Source organism: Ochotona princeps, chromosome 22 (genome assembly GCF_030435755.1).
Source record: "Ochotona princeps isolate mOchPri1 chromosome 22, mOchPri1.hap1, whole genome shotgun sequence".
NCBI lineage: Eukaryota > Metazoa > Chordata > Mammalia > Lagomorpha > Ochotonidae > Ochotona > Ochotona princeps.
The window spans coordinates 10,012,867-10,033,140 of record NC_080853.1 but is presented as its reverse complement, the minus strand read 5'-3'; the positions used below and the strand labels follow the sequence as shown (position 1 = coordinate 10,033,140).

Below are 20,274 nucleotides of genomic sequence, written 5' to 3'. Positions count from 1 at the left end.
CTCTGTCTCTCCTCCTCTCTGTAAGTCTGACTTTGCAATTAAAATAAAAATAATCTTTTTAAAAAAGTAAGTGCTATGACCCACATAGCAAAATGAATAGAAACATACTCCATGTGACCAAAATTATTCCAAGGCAAGATGGTTCACCATGTGACAGTTTAATGATATGTTTGTATTAAGTTGTTGTGTCAACAAAGAGGAAGAGAGAAATCAATGATTAGATGCTCAACGGTGTCTGACAAAGTTTAGCACTCATTTTCAGGAACAGCTATAAATGGATAACTAGATAGCCCAAGTGCAATACAAGCTATTTATCCAAAATTCAATAACAAACATCTTTTTATGTAGCAGTCACCTTTAACTATAAATATGGAACCCTAGGGGTGGGTCTTTGGCCGAGCAATTAAACTGCCACATGGGACACCAGGGTTCCTTTGTCAAGAGTGCCTAGGTTTGAGTTCGGACTCTCATCTCCGTCCCAGCCACCTGCCAATGCACGCCTAGGGATGCAGCAGGTGGTGGTGTGAGGACCTGAGTTCCTGTTCCACAGGAACAGACCCAGATCAAGTCCTTGACTGTTACGGGAATTTGGGGAATAAATCAGTTGCTGGGAGATTCTCTTTCTCCCTTTCACATAAATAGATGGATATTTTAAAGATACAATAAAATAGTTTTGAATTAGTTTATTTAGTGCTCAAATCAAATTTCCTATGTAAATATTATATATCTATGCTTTTACATGCTATTTTTCTGGAAAACATATTAATATCACATGAGAATCATGACTGGGATTATAACATAAAGAAAGAAGGGCATATTATTATGTAAAAGGTATAATTCATGAAGACATAAAGGCATGTCAATACCTATATACCAAATAATGTGACATCCACACGATGTTTTGTTCTCCGTATGTTAACTTTCACACATGAGAGAAGAGATGCAGAATTTGTCCTTTTGGAGGAGGTCTGAATCATCCTAGCATGATGATCTCCCATTCCATCATTTTTGTTGCAAATGCCATGACTTCACTCTTTTTCATGGCTGAGTAATAGTCCATCATATATATAAATTACATTCTCTTTTCCATTCCTCAGTTAAAGGACACTCAGGTTGATTGAATATCTTCATTACTGTGAAAAATAAAATAAAATAAGGAGCTATACAGTAACAGATACCACTACCTTTATTTTCAAAGTTATTTCATAAGTCCTATATAACACAAGAAGATAAGAAAACCAAGTCAGAAAGTTCAAAAAGAAAAGCCAAATACACCATCACAATAAGATAACAGGATTCTATCTAAAACCACAATACTCTAGTAAAACTGTTGTACCTAAAAAGCTGATTTGGGGGACTACCACCATAGTGTAACAAGCTAAGCTTGTACTTGCAGTGCCCGCATCCCATATGGGTACTGGTTCAAGTCCCAACTGCCTCACTTCTCCCCTGCAGCCATGTGGGAGACCCTAGAGAAGCTGCTGGCTCCCAGCTTTGTATCAACCCAGCTGTGGCTATAGCAGCTTCAGGGAGTAAACCAGCAGATGGAAAATGCTTCTCCTTCAAATCTGCTTTTCAAATAAAAATAGATTTCCTTTTTTAAAAAAAAGCCAATTTGGTAAAGTAATTAGATACAAGACAAAGAAGAGTAGGAGACTCTGATTAGACTACTCATAGTGAACGGTGGTGATGGGCACATTTCCCACTTACTGCTCAGATTTTGGGTTCCAGGCACCGCAGCCCGCAGTACAAGCAGCACTTCTGATGCAGCGGGCAGTCGTCATCTTGCAGGCACATGGGCTCACTGATCTGCCCACATTCTTTGGGCCTCTGAGGGCAGAAACCCAGTTTACCTTGAGGAGGTAAAATACCATACAATCTTCATCACTTGAGACAAACCTGGGGTACCCCAAATGGTTCTATTCTGATTAACCCTCTTTCCTCTCCTTCTATGGCAACAGTGGAGTGGGGAAAGCTGAATATCAGCTTTCTGGGGATGACAATTTGAAGGGCATCCAAAAAGTGCTATTGTCTCAGACTTTCCCAACCTGTTAGGATCCCTGTTGGCCCCAACAGAGTTCACGGGTCTCAATTCTTTAATCCATAGGTGAGAGAACCGCTGAGCGCCCAGAACTTCCTCATCCCTTAATTAGAGTTGAGGATCACGTAAGGGGAAATGAGCCATCTTAGGCCAGCAGAAACATTGAAGTTGAAAAAGGCTACCATACTCTTAGCACTCACACACTTCAAACACTAACAGTTCCCAGAGCCATGTTGGGGGATGTGTCCTTTCAGCCTTGGAAGTGAGAAAGTCAGCGTCTACCCCAAAGGCACATGGCACATCGGTCTGTCTTGCAGGATGTTGTGAAGTGCCAGCTCTGGGGTTCTGTACAGACACACAGGCTTACTAGCAAAATGTCAAGTGCTTATGAGGCGTGTGTGCTAGTGTGTGTATGTGAGAGACGTCACCTTGCAGCTCCCTAACAAATGAGACTCAGAACAAATATGCTCTATTGAGGAAGAATTGAGAGTTGAGAGCCCGGCGAGGTAGTCTAGCGGCTGGAGTCCTTGCCTTGCATGCACTGGGATCTTGGGTCTAGTTCCAGTGGCCCCGCTTCCCATCCAGCTCCCTGCCTGTGGCCTGGGAAAGCAGTCAAGGATGGCCCAAAGCCTTGGGATCCTGCACCCATGTGGGAGACCCAGAAGAGGCTCCTGGCTTTGGATTGGCTCAGTTCCAGCCATTGTGACCACTTGGGGAGTGAATCAGCGGCTGGAGTATCTTCCTCTATGTCTCTCCTCTCTGTATGTCTGACTTTCCAATAAAAATAAAATAAATCTTTTAAAAATGGAGGGTGGAATTACGCATGGTTGGCTTAGGGGAACAGCCCACTAGTATCAGGTCAGTGTGGGGGCACAGATTGAATGTTGAAAGCGAAAATGTTCCCTATAGACCTCAACAATCAATCAATCCAAGGCCCACATGAGGATAAAGGTCTCCCACTCCCATTCAGGAGGAAACACAGTTCCTTGGAATATGTCCAGCAGGATTTGGGAGGTGTATCCCCATTCTCACCTGACCATGCCTTGGCACAAATAGGGCCACAAGTGGTTTCACAACACTTTTCTCTGTCGGGGCAATCAACATCATTCATACACAATGGCGGACACTCCATGCGCGAACCAGAAGGGAAGAGAGGGCACAGTCCAATCTTGACTAAAACAAGAGCAGACATGAGCTCTGGCCGACACCGCCCCCCCGTGCCGCCCTTCCAACGGCCGTGGCTGTTTCTGAAACTCGGTTCACCATTTCCTGAGCAGACCCCAGCATTGGAGGGATGAAATCCCCCATCCCCTCAGGGCTTACAGCAGAAAGAACACTTCGCTTGGAGTCTGAAGTCCCAGCATGGGGCTGGGGCCTTGGTGTAGCACATTGAGCTTCTGCCTGCCAGCATTCCATATGCCATTCCCTGGTTCGCATCCCTGCTTCCCTACTTCCCATCTAGCTCCTTACTTATGGCCTGGGAAAGCAACAGAGGATGGCTCAGGTCCCTGGGCCCCTACACCTACATAGGAGACCCAGGCGAAGCTCTGGGCTCTTGGCTTTGCATCAGCTCAGCTCTGGTCCTTGAGGCTATTTGGGGAGTGAATTAGCACATTGGAAGATCTCTGTATCTCCTTCTCTCTGTAAATCTGCCTTTCAATTATAAATACATGGCATAAAATAAAAAAGGAAGAAGAAGAAGCGTGGTGCCACTGCGGTGTTCTCAGCAGAGAAGTGAGTTGACTCCCATCAGATTTAATTTTTTTTAAAGAGCCCCCAGGGCTGCCATGTTGATTACAAACCACAGATCCGAAGAAGCCAAAGGTAAGAGGCAGGAGGGCCTTGGAGGAGAGGACGGTGTCTGGGGCAGGAACCAGCTCTTCTGATTCAGGTGGCACCTGTAGAGGTGGCAAGAGGCTGCCAGATGCTGGACCTGTTTTCAAGTCAGGTCTAAAATAATTTCCTAGGTGAGTGGATATTAACTGAGGCAGAGCAGCATCGCATATCATTTAGAAGGCTATTTTCAACAAAGAAAACCATGGATAGAAAAGCTTTGTGTTGGGGGAACCACAGGAGGCTTTACAGCAGTGCAGTGTGAGGTGCATGTGTGGAGGGGTGGCGTGTGGGGGTCAGACTCAGGTGGAAGACACGGCCACTCTGCAGGGTGCGGAGGACTTGGGACAAAGTCTGCAGGATCCTGTTGTCCTTGTCTGATTGCAAATTCTATGAGGATAGAAATTGTTTTATTTCTCTTTTTCTCCAGGTCAGACCCAGACTATGCCACGTTTGATTCTCCTAAGTATTGTTGGTTTACCTCCGGGCACCAATACACGGTTCTCTCAAGCCAATGGGATCCTGTTTTCTTGCCTTATTCTTCCTGCTGGCTGCTGAGAGACAGGACTGGGATCTTACCCACCAGAACACTTGTTGTCCTAACCTCATCCAGTTAGGCCACAAGATCACCTTGCTCTGTCAGAGACGTTGAGTCCACGAAGTTAAAACTCCAGTTCTACCCCTTGGGCAGCTAACTTTCCCTCTCTAACTCCGTGTCCTCATGCGTCAGGTAGTACTCATGGCACATTTCCCAGCCTGCCCCATGGAACCTGAGGTCAAAATTCCAGTGCTGACTTAGCAAGCACACAGTGCTGCACTGTGAGGATCAGAGGTCCTGGTCTCGTTCATAACCAAGGGGACTAGCATCATGTATCAAGTCTTTGTCTTTGAGCCCCTATAATCCCACCAACAACACAATGAGTTATCTGCTATTATTTCACTATTATAGAGGAGGGAAGCGAAGCCTTTAATTCAGTGTACTTGCCTCCCAAGCTTTTTAAGACTGACCTCTAACATTACTGATGATGGCCATGACGCTAAAGCATTCAGCTCCGGCCTTCACCATCACCCCACCCATGCTCTTCTCCATCTGGAGTGTCCTGGCCTGCCTATGCTGGGGGATGTGCAGTGGGTGGATATGGTAAGGAAATGCCTTCCTCCAAGCAGGTCAACCTTGACTTTCCCACTGGCCAACATTTGCTTTATAGGAACTGTCTCATTTTTGCTGAAAAACTTCCATCAGAAAAATGCCATTATTCTCCCCATTTTGTAGATAAGCAAACCGAAACTCATAATGGGGGCAACTGGCCCCAGACCTCCCATCCGGAGCCTGATGGAGCTCTTGCTTGAACCAAGGAAGTTTTACCCCAAACCCTGAGTGTCTAACTATACCCATACACTATTTCTAGTACAACCTGGACCTCAGGCTGCCAAGGCCATGGTTCTCACCAGTATTCTTGCAGGCTTTCTGGCAGTCAGCATTGGTGGGGAAGTTGTTGGCATTCCCAAGGCAGCCTCCATATAAAAAGAGTTTGCACTCTTGATGTTCGTAGTCAAAATACCAGTGCCACCTCTTGTTGTGACAGGGTCCTGGCTCAGGGGGTAGAGTGCAGGGTTCTGAAAGCAAGAAGCAAACAAAGGGAGGGATGAAAGGAAGACATGTCAGGCTCCCAGGCCGGATCCGGTGTTTCACCCAAGTTATAGACAATGACGCAGGGGCTTTACGTGTAGTGACCAAAAGGCTGCTTGGGACACCCGCATCCCACACTGCAGTGCCTGGGTTGGAGCTGTGCCTTTGTGTTTGATTCCAGCTTCCTGTTAGGGTGCATCCTGGGAAGCAGCAGGGATGGCTCAAGCAACTAGGCTCTCCGCCATCCACGTGGGGTATCTGGATGGAGTTCCAGTTCAGGTGTCAGCCTATCCCAGCCTCAGTTTTTGTGGGCACTTGGGGGAGGCAATCCATGGATGGAAGGCCTCTCTGTGTCAGCCTTGTTCTCTTTCTGCTATTCAAATAAATAAAATAACACTTGTTAAAAAGATTTATTTTTATTACAAAGTCAGATATATATAGAAGAGGAGAGACAGAGAGGAAGATCTTCCATCCGATGATTCACTCCCCAAGTGACCGCAATGGCCGGTGCTGCGCCGATCCGAAGCCGGGAACCAGGAACCTCTTCTGGGTCTCCCACACGGGTGCAAGGTCCCAAAGCTTTGGGCCATCCTTGACTGCTTTCCCAGGCCACAAGCAGGGAGCTGGATGGGAAGTGGAGCTGCCAGGTTTAGAACCGGCGCCCATACAGGATCCCAGGGCATTCAAGGCGAGGACTTTAGCCACTGGGCTATGCTACCGGGCCCAAAATAACACTTTTTAAATAACACTTGTCAGCCAGGAAAAAGGCATAGGTTCTATTCCCAGCCCTACCACTAATACTCTGTGTTGTAGGGCATCTCTGAAAGCCGGGTTCTGCCTTGAAAAGGAAACTAAGAAGAGCATATGAAAATACTTGGGGATGACCTGTCTTCTCTGACATTCACAGCTGAGCTACTTTGATGTCATTGGACATAAAATATTTCACAGAGCCAATGTTGTGGCATAGAAAATTAAGCTTTAGCTTACAGTGCCGGCATCCCACACGGATGCCGGCTCTGGCTGTTGCAGTCATTTGAGGAGTGAGCCAGCTGATGGAAGATCTCTCTCTCTCTCTCCTCTGATCTCTCCTTTCTCTCTAATTGTGCCTTGTAAATAAAAATAAACATTAAAAAAAAAAACTTACGGGCCCGGCGGCGTGGCCTAGCGGCTAAAGTCCTCCCCTTGAACGCCCCGGGATCCCATATGGGCGCCAGTTCTAATCCCGGCAGCTCCACTTCCCATCCAGCTCCCTGCTTGTGGCCTGGGAAAGCAGTCGAGGACGGCCCAATGCATTGGGACACTGCACCCGCGTGGGAGACCCGGAAGAGGTTCCAGGTTCCCGGCTTCGGATCGGCGCAGCACCGGCCCATTGCGGCTCACTTGGGGAGTGAATCATCGGATGGAAGATCTTCCTCCCTGTCTCTCCTCCTCTGTGTATATCTGGCTGTAATAAAATGAATAAATCTTAAAAAAAAAAAAAAAAACCTGTTTAGACACACATATACCATTGTATAAAAAAAAATAAAGTGAATAAATCTTTAAAAAAAAAAAACTTACATAGGACTTCCACAGGAAGTGAGGAAAATCCAGTTCACTGGGAACTGCAGCAGATACAACACACTTCTCTTCTCCGGTTAACAGAAGTGGCTTATACCTTACCTACTAATGACAGCTTTTTTTTTTTTTAATTGGAAAGTCAGATATACAGAGAGGAAGATCTTCCATCTGCTTATTCACTGACCAAGCGGCCGCAATGGCCAGAGAAGAGCCAATCCAAAGCCAGGAGCCAGGAGCCTCTTCCAGGTCTCTCATGGAGGTGCAGGGTCCCGAGGCTTTGGGCCATCCTCAACTGCTTTCCCAGGCCACAAGCAGGGAGTTGGATGGGAAGCAGTATCTCCAGGATTAGAACTGGTGCCCATATGGGATCCTGGTGTGTGCAAGGTGAGGACTTTAGCCACTAGGCTACTGGGCCAGGCCCACTAATCACAGCTTCATGCTCACTTTACAGTGCCCTTGCCATTGAGAAGATTCGCAGAGATGACCAGCCACAGGGTTACACTTAAGTTATGAGGGCTCCTAATCTTTGGAACCCCTTCACTTATTTTAAAATTTTAATTTGTTTGAAAGGCATAGAAATAGACAGAGGGGAAACTGAGAGAGAGAGAGATCTCCCATTCATTGGTTTGTCTCTCCAAGTGCAGAGTCAGGCCAAGGTCTGGAGCACAGAACTCAACCAAGGCATCCTACCTACACGGGCAGCAAAGACCCAACCCGCTGTCTCGGAGTGCACAATAGCACAACGTTGGACTGTGGAGCAGAATTGGCTTTCCAGCTGAACCACTCCAAGACAGGATGTGGCCACCACAAAGCTCAGCTTCCTCAGGTTCTTCCTCCAAGTTTACACGAGTTTCTGTAGAGTCGTTTCCTTCGTGCTTCTCTAAGGTGACTACTCTCACTGCAATAAGCAATAAATTCAATTTGTTCAACTGTAGGTGTGGTCTAGGTGGGCTTTGTCAACAAGGTATTGACAATTGGTATCAGTTGACTGAATGAGCAAATTTCTGTAGAATTCAGTCCTCCAATAGTTTCAGTGCCCACCCCCCCAAAAAAAAACCTCTTTGAAGACCAAAAAGTTCAAAACCAACCCCAGTACATAAGCTGATTGAGGTTGGCCGCCATGCCGACCACAGTCTCTCTCACACAGTAAGCATGTCAACAGTCAGCTATTAGTGAATGATTGAACACTGGGCTAAAGAAGACTGGCATCAATTTATCCAGTTATGGGCACCGTGCCTGGACTCATGATTTATACTTGAGAATCGAGGAAGAAAGGGATTGAAGATGGAAGAGGTATGAACGCAGGCCTCTTTGTCCTGCTGTGCAGAGCGCTCACTCGGCCGGTGCTGGCCAGGGCGAGAAGTGGGAAACTTCAGAGGGCACCTGTGCCTTCAGACACAATGCCCCTACCTTGGAATGGATCCAGACACTTCTTCTTACAGGCAAAATAGCAGCACTTCAGGAATTCCTTGCAGTGGAAATCTGTTTTGCATGAGCCCAGAACTTTAGTTTTACAAGTGAGTCTGTCCTTGGGGCATAATCCTGGCTTACCTGCAAAAAAAAAAAAAAAAAAAAAAAAAAAAAGTCCAAGTTCACATTTGTTGAAAGTTTTAGCTCTTCTCCTGGGCCAAAGGCAGGTAGTGGGGTTCTCCCAACATTGACCTCTACTTGCCCTGCTTATGTTTAGAGATGAGATCAGCATCTTACAAGTCTTAACTAACTCAAACGAATCTGAATCAGAAATTTATGCACAGGCAGAACTGAAGGAGAACATCTTGGGCTCCTAGGATTTCCTCCTCTATTCTGGAAGCCTAGGATTCTGTTGCTTAACTCCTCCGCCTCTAGCATTTTACTTGGAAGGAAAAATCAGCATGGAGTAGTGGTGATATTGTGGATATAGGAATTGGGAAATCTGACTTTAGCACCTGACAGCTGGTAAACTCAGGGAGGACCAATCTAAACTCAGTTGTGTGACTTGTAAATTACCTCTAACTCCAGGAGATCATTTTTGTTTTGAGGGGGAGACAGGTGAGGGAAGACTTGGGAGGGCCCAGGGTGGCAAGCAGGGGAGCTTTGTATTCTGAATCTACAGTAATGGTGTCCTTCTTCAACACTAGTCCTTGCCTCGCGTCCAGCCCCCAGGTCCCAAGGATATTGCCTAAGGAAGAATGGCCACAGCTCCTTAGAACCCACTTGTCATTCTCCTAGGTGGTGATGCGGAAGTCTGCTCTAGAAGCAGGAAGAGAAGCAGCAGGAGGGGCACGTTCTTCCAGGAGAAGGCCATGCCGTGGAGAGGAGAGTACCTGTTAAGGAGCAAAGGGGGTAAAGTGAGGCTGACTCCCGAGAGAGACCCAACACAGGGTCGGAGGCGCCCAAGCAATGATGTGCCAGATTGCCTCAGTTCACGGAGGAGACCATCAAGATCCTGAGTGGGGAAAGGGTTTGTCTGAGGTCAGGTGGGTGAGTTAGGGCAAGCCTGAGGCAGGCAGGTGCCTCCTGGTGCTGCACTTTGTCCTTGGCAGACACCTGCCCACTGTACTGCTCCCAGATCCACGCCTGACTGATCACAGGAACCTCTTGGGAACAGCTGCATAATTGCAGAGTTGATTGGCTCACAGTCAGCTGGAGGGCAACCCCAGACCCAAGCAAGAGCCTGTTATGCCTCCCTACAGACCCAGGTGGCTGGAATCTGTCAGACTCGCCTGGGTCTGGTGTTCCAGGAGCAAAAATGATCCCCAGTGACCGCGGGTTAACAGAGATTCCTCATAGTCCTTCCAGTGCTATCCAAGCCAGGGATCTTCTAATACCGTCGGACAACCAGATAGACACAATACACAGGAGAGAGAGGCAGAGAGAGAGAGATTAGAGAGAAAAAGAGAACTGTGTGACAAGTGTGCATCTGTACTGGTGAAACTTGCTCAAGTTCAAAGCCATACAAATACGTGGGAGTAGCTTTCCCAGAGCTCCTAAAGTCATACTATGTATCTAATGAAAGATTTGTGGCAATTTATTCTCCAATTCGCCAATCCACCCCTCCCCTTTTTCTTTTTTCCCCTAGAAATTTATTCCTGTTGTTCTCCCAAATTTTTACCAGAGTGTGGAATTTTCCATAATAATATTAATTACGGCCTCAAACCAGTAACCGTGACTTTGATCCCGGCTTGGTCATGTATAATTGCAGCCTATCTTGGATCTCAGTTTCCTCATCTGGAAAATGGGAACAATGCAGCCCACTAGGCAGTGTCCCAGTCATTGTGAAGATTAAAATGAGTCATTACTTTATCTTTGCTCCATCTCAGACCTAGTGAAGCTTAACCCAAACACGAAGTTTTCTCCCGTCCCACACGTTGCATTAAATCTTCACCATCCCCTCTGAATCCTACAGCTCTGAGTTCCAAACAAAGGAAGAATCCTGAATCCTGTTGCTGAGGATGCTTCCACAGAAACAAAGCAGAGGAGGGATGGGTAGGAAATCCTGAGGGGTCAGCACCTCATTTCGTGCAGGTGATGAGCTCACAATAAGCCGCCATGCCTTTGGCGGGCTCTCCTGGCACTGGCCTAGAACTAGCATTCAGAAAGGCAGTGGTTTCCACAGGGATGTATGTCACATTTGTTTGAATTGAAAACTGAAGTCGGTTTTCTAGTGGAAGAAGGAGAATCTGGTTTGGGTGACTAAAGTATTGGATTTGCCAATTTATCAGGTAAGATGTCGATATTAAATATGTATCCACATAAACCATGAAATGAAAGTATTTTATCAAACATTTATCCAGGTACTATCAAAAGTATTAATACTCATAATACAGAAAAAATTAAATTATGTGAACTGCTTATGATAATTAAAGGTGTAGTTAACAACCTTATTAATCACTTGATGAATTCTAATAAACGTTACTACCAAACTTTCTAGAAATGAAAGGAATCACTTGTAATTTGTGATTGATATCCTAGCTACTAGGAAACAAGTTCTTTTGTAAGCACTAGGTTTCCAATTTGATACCTTCAAGAAGATGGAAGACAAGATCAACCAAGCTTTTAATACCTAAATAATATCTTTAAAATAATTTTGATGAGAGTATTGTATGAGTTTTGGCAACTTACTAGAAGTTCAAAGAACCAAATTATGTGCTAAAACAAAGCTTCATATTTTCCCATGTACTTATGTATCAGTTACTGATATATTACCTGAAGAGTCTTATCAAGAGAATGTTGTTGGCACATTGTTAGTTTATTTAATTATGTGATGATTTTAATTGTTTCAATAATATACAGATTAAGAAGGCAGTCCATAAGACAAAATAACTATTCCTGGATAATTATGGTCATAGTAAATGGAAAAAATTAAATTTTAGCTTATGTACATATTTTACTCATAGCCACATGAGAATAGCATAAATAAAAGACTTTGGGGCATAAGATTGTATTTCACCAGATTTGAAATATCTATGATATAGATGGTTTGGAGCTATGATTGAAGGAAAGAAAAACTTCTAAATTCTCTAGAATTTTTTTCAGATATTTTCAGATGTATATTGTTGTTATCAAATTATTATGGCATTTTGATTTCATAAATTCAGCCAAAAGAGCCAAATAACAGTTTTTAAAAGTAATATTTACAATATATTGTTCATTTAGCTTATTTCTGATATATGTTTAGTAAAAGGTGAAAGATTTATATGATCTGAAGAGAAACCAGAGCTATTTCTGATATACGGATAGTCAATAGGTTGTCAATCCACTCACTAGTTAATGGGCATTTGGGCTGCTTCCAGATTTTTGTAATTATGAATAAACCTCTCATAAACATTTATATACAGACTTTGATGAAATAAATTTAAGAAGACACAAAACAATGAAAAGATATCCCATGTTCATGGATTATATTATTAAAATATATTGTTCAAATGTCTATACGACACACAACCTACCTTTTTGTCCTGCTTTCCAAAGATACTGGACTTGCCCCTTGCTGTAAACTAAGGAGCATTTTGCGATCAGAAGATCCACAGATGGCCAGCAGCAGGAGGAACAGTGCAAATTCCCAGACTCTAACCTAGCTGCAGGCAGGTCGTCACATCCCATCCCAACACTCCCTTTTATCCCTCCCTGGTGCACACCCAGCCCCAGGTCCTGTTCTCATAGCTGAGAGCTCCTTCCCCACATCCCTTCCCACCCCAGCCAGCGTGATGCATTCTGCCATGTGACTGCTCAACCAGCAAAGTGCCTGTAGCCTGGCCAGGAGAGCTTGGGTACAGCCAGATACACGGACCCAAGACAGTCACCCTCTGCTAGCGCAGGTGAACACTGAGGACTTGTGCAGCCCATTGGTTCAGTGCTCTTTCTGCACAGGGCTCTACCCTCTTGCTCTTCCTCAGCAGACTTGCTCTGCACCCCTAAAATGGACATGTTGCAGGAGCCCCAAGTCCAGAGGGGCTTAGAGGAGGAGTTCTACCTAACACCACCAACTGGTGACCAGGCTCTTGGGGTTTTGGGCTGATTTTTGTACAGCAGGACACAGAGCGGCCAGGAAGGAAATGCTGGCAAACCAGAACATGTCAAGGTCATGGAGCCTCATGGCAGAGGTCAAGGTGCAGCCCGTCTGCGGTTTATTGGTTTTTGTTGAGTGGAGGGAATGACTGTTTGTTTCTCCCACCTGTTCTGTATTTAACTGTGGCTGGAAGGAAAAGGCAGCTTCTACTCTGAGGTAGAGATTGGTCCCCATTCCTCACAACCAAACTAAACCACATATGCTTCCAGACAGCATGGCCCACAGCAGCTCCTGTCACCACAGTGCAAGGCATTGACCATATGTCCAGTGAGAATCTTCTTGCTCTGCCCCTCCCTGGTGTCTGCTTGGTTCAGTCCTAAGCGGTCACCACCCTTCCTTGGCCTAAGCAGATACACACAGTGACACCTCCACACCTGCGGGATGGTCCACCACTATCTGGATACCCGGTGCGCGCCCTAGAATCTTCTGGAAGTTGTTTCTTCTTCAGAGCAGTATTTTTTTTTTAAAGAGATTTATTTCTTTTTATTGGAAAGGCAGCTATACAGCAGAGAGATGTTGATACAGAGAGGAAGATCTTCCATCCGATGATTCACTCCCCAAACAGCTGCTACGACCAGAGCTGAGTTGGTCTGAAGCCAGGAGCCAGGAGCCTCGAGTCTCTTCCAGGTCTCCCATGCGGGTGCAGGGTCCTAAAGTTTTGGGTTGTCCTTGACTGCTTTCCCAGGCCACAAGCAGGGAGCTGGATGGGAAGTGGAGCTGCTGGGATATGAACTGGTACCCATATGGGATCTCAATACGTGCAAGATGAGGACTTTAGCCACTAGGCTACTGTGCTGGGCCCTTCAGAGCAGTGTTTACTTTTGGATACCTCCCACACCTGTAGATCCCAAACAATTAGATAAATGAAGGTAGCAGTCTGGGAAGTGAACTTGGATGCCAATAGCATCTCCTTTCAATGAGACCACTGATGCTGCCTGTTAGGTAAGATTGTGTCTGTGTAGATTAGCCTGTGGAGACCCACCAGAGCCATAGCCCTAAAGCAATGGGAAGAAGGTTTCATCCATGTATGGAGAACCCAGGGGGACAGTGTTTACTGTAGCCATGCAAACATCCCCCACACACGGTCCCTGAGGATGTTCAGCCAGCAGCAGAAACGAGTCGGGTCCAGGAGTTCTGGCTTAGGGGACCAGGCCTCTAATGAATAAGCAATCAGGAACACAAAAATTAGGGCTCAGGGTCTGGGAGCTTGGGCAAAAGGTGGGAAGGAGCAAAGATTCAGGACAGTAAATTATCTCTGGAACAACAGAAGAAGCAGAGGTCTTGCGTTATCATGAAAGTTTATTTGGCAAGGACTCAAGGCTGGGTTGCTGCTAGAATGGCTTGGGGAGGAGGGTGGGCAGGTCACAGAGACCTTACCCCCAGGGAACACTTCCTCCCTCCCAAGCAGGTGGTCCTCGCGGCGCTCAATCAGTGCCCTTTGAACACCTGCCAGGAGTCTCCATCTCTCTCCTGGGTGGCAAAAGGCTCAGCCTTCGACAGTAGGTTGTTCATTTCCTAGTCCAACTTGCTGTTCGCTGGAAGCGAGAAAGGACAGCAGTTCGGCAGCCACACCATCTGGAGAAAGAGGTTTCTGTGAGCTCAGGAGTCCTCCCAAACCCTGGGAGCAGAGGGTGTTCCGTGCTTTGGAGACCACCCCATCAGCCGTCTCCCAGGACGTTTGGAATCCAATCCTCCTAGGGCTCTGAGACTAGGAGCGAAAAGCTTGGGTGCCCAGAAGGGATGGAACGCACAGCTGGGGAGGCACAGACAGCTCCTTGTCCCCCCACAGTTTGGAGGGCACGGCCTCCGAGAGCGACGCAAGAGGGAAAGAGCTCCTACCGGCTTACTGGGGAAGCAGCTAGCTGTTCCCGCAGAGGGCGCTGCAGCAGTGACGGCCTCGCGCACCTTGCGGAGGCTTGGTGCAGAAGCTCAGCTAGGGTCTCGGGGAGACTTAGAGCAAGTGAGCAGAGACCCCCACGAGAAGAAGGCCTCTCACCCACGACCCGCCGCCCTCAGGTCCCCGGACTCAACTCCAGCCCTCCCTTCCTCTCTCCTGGCCCTGCCACTCCAGCGATGCCTTCAATGAGTTGGAATTCACAAATCCTGTTTCAAATTCTCAGAATAAAGAGTGGGAGATTTTTCTAGATTCCTGCCTTTCTTGAGGTAGGAAAAGAGAAATAACACACACACACCCCACAAAAAAACAGCCTTCCGCCCTTCACACTGGGCTGACTCCACCCTCAAAAACTCAGCACGTCCCAGAAACCTCCCGCTGGCTATGTGCCCACACCTGCCCTTCAGTTCCTCCGCCGATTTCGCCCATTTTACCCTACTTGTTGCAAACTTCTCCCCTTCAAGCAAGCACTTTCCCTCGTCTTCCCGTGCCCAATGTTCTGCAACATTCAATTCCCTTGATTAAAAAAAGGCAGGGGAGGGACACATGTTTCAAGAAATAGTTAGTGCCCCTTTCCCAACTTGGTATTCAGGTTCCTCACTGCTAATCATTCGCCTGAACAAAAGCCCATATGGTCATCCCAACTCCCGACCCCAACAATACACTGTGTCTCATGTACCACCGGGAGACCCTCAAGTTGGAAAACTAAGCATTTCATCTTCCCTGGCTTAAAAAAATATAAAAAAAGAAAAGAAAGGAGACAGTGTTGTTGATGTGTCTGGTCCCTGCAGCCCGGCCAGGGAAAGTTTTGTGGCTTCCTCCCCACGCCTCACTTCAGATCCCAGCCAACATACTTACTGTAATCAGGAAGTTCAATTTCAGGATGAACTCTCTCTTTCCATGTCCCAGACACTGGCAGGACAAGCAGGCAGAGGAGTGTCAGAAACTGGAGAATCAACCACTTCATAGCAGGGTACCTGGGCATTGGAATGAGGCTGGCAGGAGCCCCAGGATTGGGTCAGGCCCAGCTGGGGGTAGAAGAGCGTTGCAGGCGGGGTTGGGCGAGCACCTGACTGGCCTCTCACTGCCCTGGCTCGTTCTGCCTCCTCCCTTCACCACTCCCTGGCTGACCATTGGTTTTTCATGAAGCACTTTATGTCGCTTATGTCTCCTAAGGATTTCTCTCTACAGAAATGAGTTTCTAACAACTATATATATATATATATATATATATATAAAATTTCTGCTATTTGAACAAAAGATGAGTATCTGTTACTTATTATCTGCAGAGAGCACCTGTGGATAATTTGGTATACATTCTTCAGCCCTTCTACACTAGCTGTGTCATATAGTACTATTTTCTTTTCTTTTCTTTTCTTTTTAAGATTTATTTATTTTATTACAAAGTTAGATATACAGAGGAGGAGAGACAGAGAGGAAGATCTTCCATCCGATGATTCACTCCCCAAGTGAGCCGCAACGGCCGGTACGCGCCAATCCGAAGCCGGGAACCTGGAACCTCTTCCGGGTCTCCCACACGGGTGCAGTGTCCCAATGCATTGGGCCGTCCTCGACTGCTTTCCCAGGCCACAAGCAGGGAGCCGGATGGGAAGTGGAGCTGCCGGGATTAGAACCGGCGCCCATATGGGATCCCGGGGCATTCAAGGCGAGGACTTTAGCCGCTAGGCCACGCCGCCGGGCCCAACCAGGTACTATTTTCTTTAAGAAGGTTCTTGATTTTCTTTTTCTTTTCTTCAGAGACACATTAGTAATTCAGTAGCGTGTTATTTAATTTCATGGAATTGTAAATTTCTATTTTTCTTCCCACTGTTGATTTTCATTAAGGGGATGTATAATAACTGTGTAATGGAGACTATCATATCCAGATGTGAGGATACAATGTGTATGCATCTCTACTTCCAGATCAAAGATGGAATCCCAATGAAACTGAAATCCATCTTGACAATAAGATGCTGGACTCTGCCATTGTCCATGCCTGCAGTATCAGGACACACTTAAACAGAATGAGTGTTTATGAAGAACTATAGTATTGTAATAATATAGGGGATATAAGTGTGTGTGTGAGGGGAGGATTTGGAGAGGGAGTAAGGGAAATCCCAGAGCCTATGGAACTATATCATAAAATAATAATAAAATGAAAAACATACCTATTCAAACTTTATTTTCCCTTTTTCTATTCTTTTATGATTTACTTGCCAAATATTCTTTACATACACTTGAGTCTTCTGAGAAATGCATGCACCGCAAATATATTCTCCCCTGAAAATTTTTCAGTTCTCTTAAAGCATGTATTATTCAACCTAGCAGTTTTGCATTTGAAAAAAAATTTTTTTTTCTAATTCTTTATTGAAATGCTTAATTTGTTTGCTTTTCTGTGTTCCTGGAGACTTTGTATTCATGTCAGTGCATTTGAACGAAAGCAGCCACCTCTCCTGGTCACTTCTTCTTGACTTTTATTTATTTATTTATTTATGTATTTTCTCCAACAGTGGTGTTACAGTGAGAGGCAAAGAGAGGATCTTCCACCCCATGGCTGTCTCCTGCAAAGGCTGCAATGGCCACAGGTGAGCCGACCCAAAGCCAGGAACTGGGAGCGTCTTCTGGGCCTCCCACAGTGGATGCAGGGTTCCCAGACCTTAAGGCTGTTCTCTGCTTTCCCAGCCATCAGCAGGGAGCTGGATGGGAAGTGTCCTTCAAGAAGTTGTGTGCACTGCTGGTGCCATAAGAAGCTTAGTCCACTGTGCCCGGGCGCTGGCCCCCTTCCTGATGTTTTACAAAGAAAGTCCTTCTCCATTTGGTCCATAGTGAGAAATTCTGAAAGTGTCTGCAACCTTTACCAAGGCTGTATCTTTCCTATAAATACCTAGAGAGATCTGCTCTGGTCTTTTTTCAAGCGTTCGCGATCTCTTGCTCCCTCTGGTGTCTGCCTGATGTACCACAGAATTTTAAAAACCACTTAGCTCTCTTTTTTTCTAGGGTTGTGGGGTACCTCAGAACAGGTGTCTATCTCTCAGGCAGACCCCCCAAAGAAATGCGATTTGGAGCTTTCCCAGTTGTGCCGCACTGAGCTTCCTCCGAGCTCCTAGGGAGCTGGCGTCATACTGGCCCTGAATGCTGAGCCTCGATCGGCCCCTGCACTTCTCACCCATGCAACAGCTCCACATCCTGTTGTTGAACAGACCCACTTCAACCTGAGGATGCCTCTCTTTGATTGACAATTTTAATCCATTTACATTTACAGGTTCTTTGCAGTTTCCTGATGTCTACCTACCTTGCTGTTGAGTTCCTCCGTTGTCACTCTTTCTATGTTTGTTTTTTCCCCCCACTATACCACCTTGATTCCCCTTCAGTCTGCTTTTTTTTTTTTTTTAACCTTTGGAAGTTATCTTCTTAGGGAGGGCCACTCTGAGCCAGTGATTCCGCTTAGGCATTTCAGTTTGGAGTGGGAACGACTCATGTAGAGAGGAGCTAATTCTGTGAAGAAATGGAATAGCTAAGAAAGTCTGGAGTAGTTCAGAGAGACTTTAGGGTGGTGGGGGTCTGCTTGATTTACACGTGCGCACACAATAAAGATGTCTAACAAAAGGATGCTTTGGCTGCTTATTGAATGGGATCTCCACACCACCTCTCACCTGTCTACCCATGCCCCTCCCCCAGAGGCACTGGCTAGCCAGTGGCTGAGCCCTCCATGGAGTTTGTTGGCTCCCGTCAGCTCCTATAGCAGTCCCCGTCCTTCCCCCACCAAAACCCACACACAAGTACAGCCATAACCTCTGGGCAGTGTGGCTTCATCTTTTCCATGCTAACATGGTTCTTACTGATGACCCATTGCTTTCTAGTTTCTGATTCCACGAAATTGTTGATTTGCTATGTCCTCTTCTGTTATGCTGATCTTGTAAATGTTCTTTTGGAAAAACATCATTTTTCGGGAGGTTTTCAGCGTAAGTAGAGATAAGAGGTGCACATCATAGGAGTTGCACTCTTTGAAAGTGTCCATGCTCTGACCCCCGAATCAGGTACTGCCCAGAAAGGGCATACTGCGGTATAGATAAGAGTCAGAATTGCAGTCACAAGGAGCTGAACTCTACCGACAACCTGAATGGGAGGAAATGCTTACAGGAACCTAGTCCTGATGACTCCTGGATTCTCCTTGGAGGCAACACACACCAGGCTTCCAACCCATGCAAGTGTAAGGTCATAATTTTTGCTGTGTGAGCTACTGAGCTGCAGGGACTTGTTACAGCAGCAACAAAAAATGACTGTGTCTCCTGAGAGCTTTCAAGCCCACTGTTGGCCTTAAAATCTGCAAACATGAACTACCCATTTATGCCAGAATATTGGCCAAATAATGTCTTCCTCCCTGTGACCTGGCAAATGATAGTAGCAAAAGGATTTGGCATCAAAGCCAGATACTCCCAGCCTTGCCTTCCCTAGTTCTTCTTTTGGATATCTGTAGCCCCTTGTTCTTCTCTATTTTTGGTAAGAAATCATCTTCATTCTAGGGAGCTGCAATTGCCCTCTCTCTGACTCCACTCTCTGTCCAAGTCCCTGAGCCTCTGAACCATCGTCCTCTTTTGAGCTGTAAGACATTGACTGGCCTCCTCTTGGGCTGTCATCCCTTGGCTAGCCTTGACCCATGCTGTACTGTATCACATACCCAAACAACATTCTCACGCCTTCAAGTGAGGATATCTGGTCCTCTAGCCTGGGGGAAGGCACAAGCCTGGATACAGAGTGGGCATTCCATGAATCTCCTCATTCAGGAAAAGTTAGACTTGAAACATAATCCTCAATGACAAATGATGGAAATTTAGACATAATTCTTAGGAAAACCTGGACAGGACAGCCTGTCTTGCACTGGTTGATATCTCAGAATATGAACAACATTAACTCAGACAAAATTCCCAAGCAGCTGGGTGGGCAGGAATAAGAGGGGTCAAAGGATAGTAGGAAGAACCCGTTTTGGAAGCTTGTGGTACCCACCGGGAGATAGCAACACTTTCTGTAATAACAGGGTGCACCTGCTTCTTGCCAGGCATGTTGCAGTAGGGGGCAGAGTGGGGAGTATGTGTGCAGGACGCCTGCTCCATTGGACAGAGTGATATGGAAGGCAGGGTCTTGGCTCTCTGTTGAGAAGCCTGGCTTTGCTTGAATAGATGCCATGGGTTCACCAAATCCCATTTTCTGTGCTAGAGAATACAACCAGACTATATTTCTTATTTTCATTTACAAAATGATGGGACCCTAGACAACATGATGATCAATGAAGAACAAATAAAAATGATAAACTCTGTTCCTTGGCTTATGCATTAAAAACCTTCTGTATAAGTATCCGTAGCCTTTTGTCTCCCATCTTTTCGCTAAATGTGAGGAACTAACAGAAGAGACTCTGGGTGATGACAGAACTACAGATGGAAAGAACTAGGGTCCTTAAACGATGGCAAAGGAGACTGGTTACTGACCAACCCTGGAGAAGTGTATTGTGAATGAAAATAAGTCCTTACTATGTTAATGCAATGACATTTTTATAGATCTTTATAATTTTGTTATCACAATGAACCAGCTTAGCAATACATCTAACTAGAGAGGCATAATTGGATCCCTGGGCTCCCCAAGGGTATAGGGAAAACAGCTGGAGTAGTTTGGGATTGCAGTGAGAGCAATTAAGTCACAGGGAAATAGTCCAATAAATGCAGAACTCTCAGGTTGATGCACTAATTTATTTAGCCACAAATGTGAACCTTCCCAGG

The 20,274-nt window shown here is 46.0% G+C and overlaps 1 protein-coding gene across 1 annotated transcript; it reads right to left on the bottom strand.

Moving 5' to 3' along the window:
* Positions 1-962: 962 nt before the first annotated feature.
* Positions 963-9,386, bottom strand: WFDC8 (WAP four-disulfide core domain 8). The gene is made up of 6 exons (XM_004586072.2): positions 9,255-9,386; positions 8,472-8,612; positions 5,324-5,491; positions 3,074-3,214; positions 1,711-1,853; positions 963-1,133 (listed from the first exon to the last, which is right to left on the bottom strand). Exons 1-5 carry the CDS (start codon positions 9,343-9,345, stop codon positions 1,714-1,716), a joined length of 681 nt encoding a protein of 226 aa, XP_004586129.1. The 5' UTR covers positions 9,346-9,386; the 3' UTR covers positions 963-1,133; positions 1,711-1,713.
* Between the last annotated feature and the right edge of the window lie 10,888 nt (positions 9,387-20,274).

Coding starts and splice junctions, on each gene's coding strand:
- WFDC8 (XM_004586072.2), bottom strand. CDS start 9,345: ATGGCCTTCTCCTGGAAGAACGTGCCCCTCCTGCTGCTTCTCTTCCTG. Junction 5,492..8,471: donor GTGTCTGGATCCATTCCAAG/GTAGGGGCATTG, acceptor TCTTGCTTTCAG/AACCCTGCACTCTACCCCCT. Junction 1,854..3,073: donor TTGTGCCAAGGCATGGTCAG/GTGAGAATGGGG, acceptor TACCTCCTCAAG/GTAAACTGGGTTTCTGCCCT.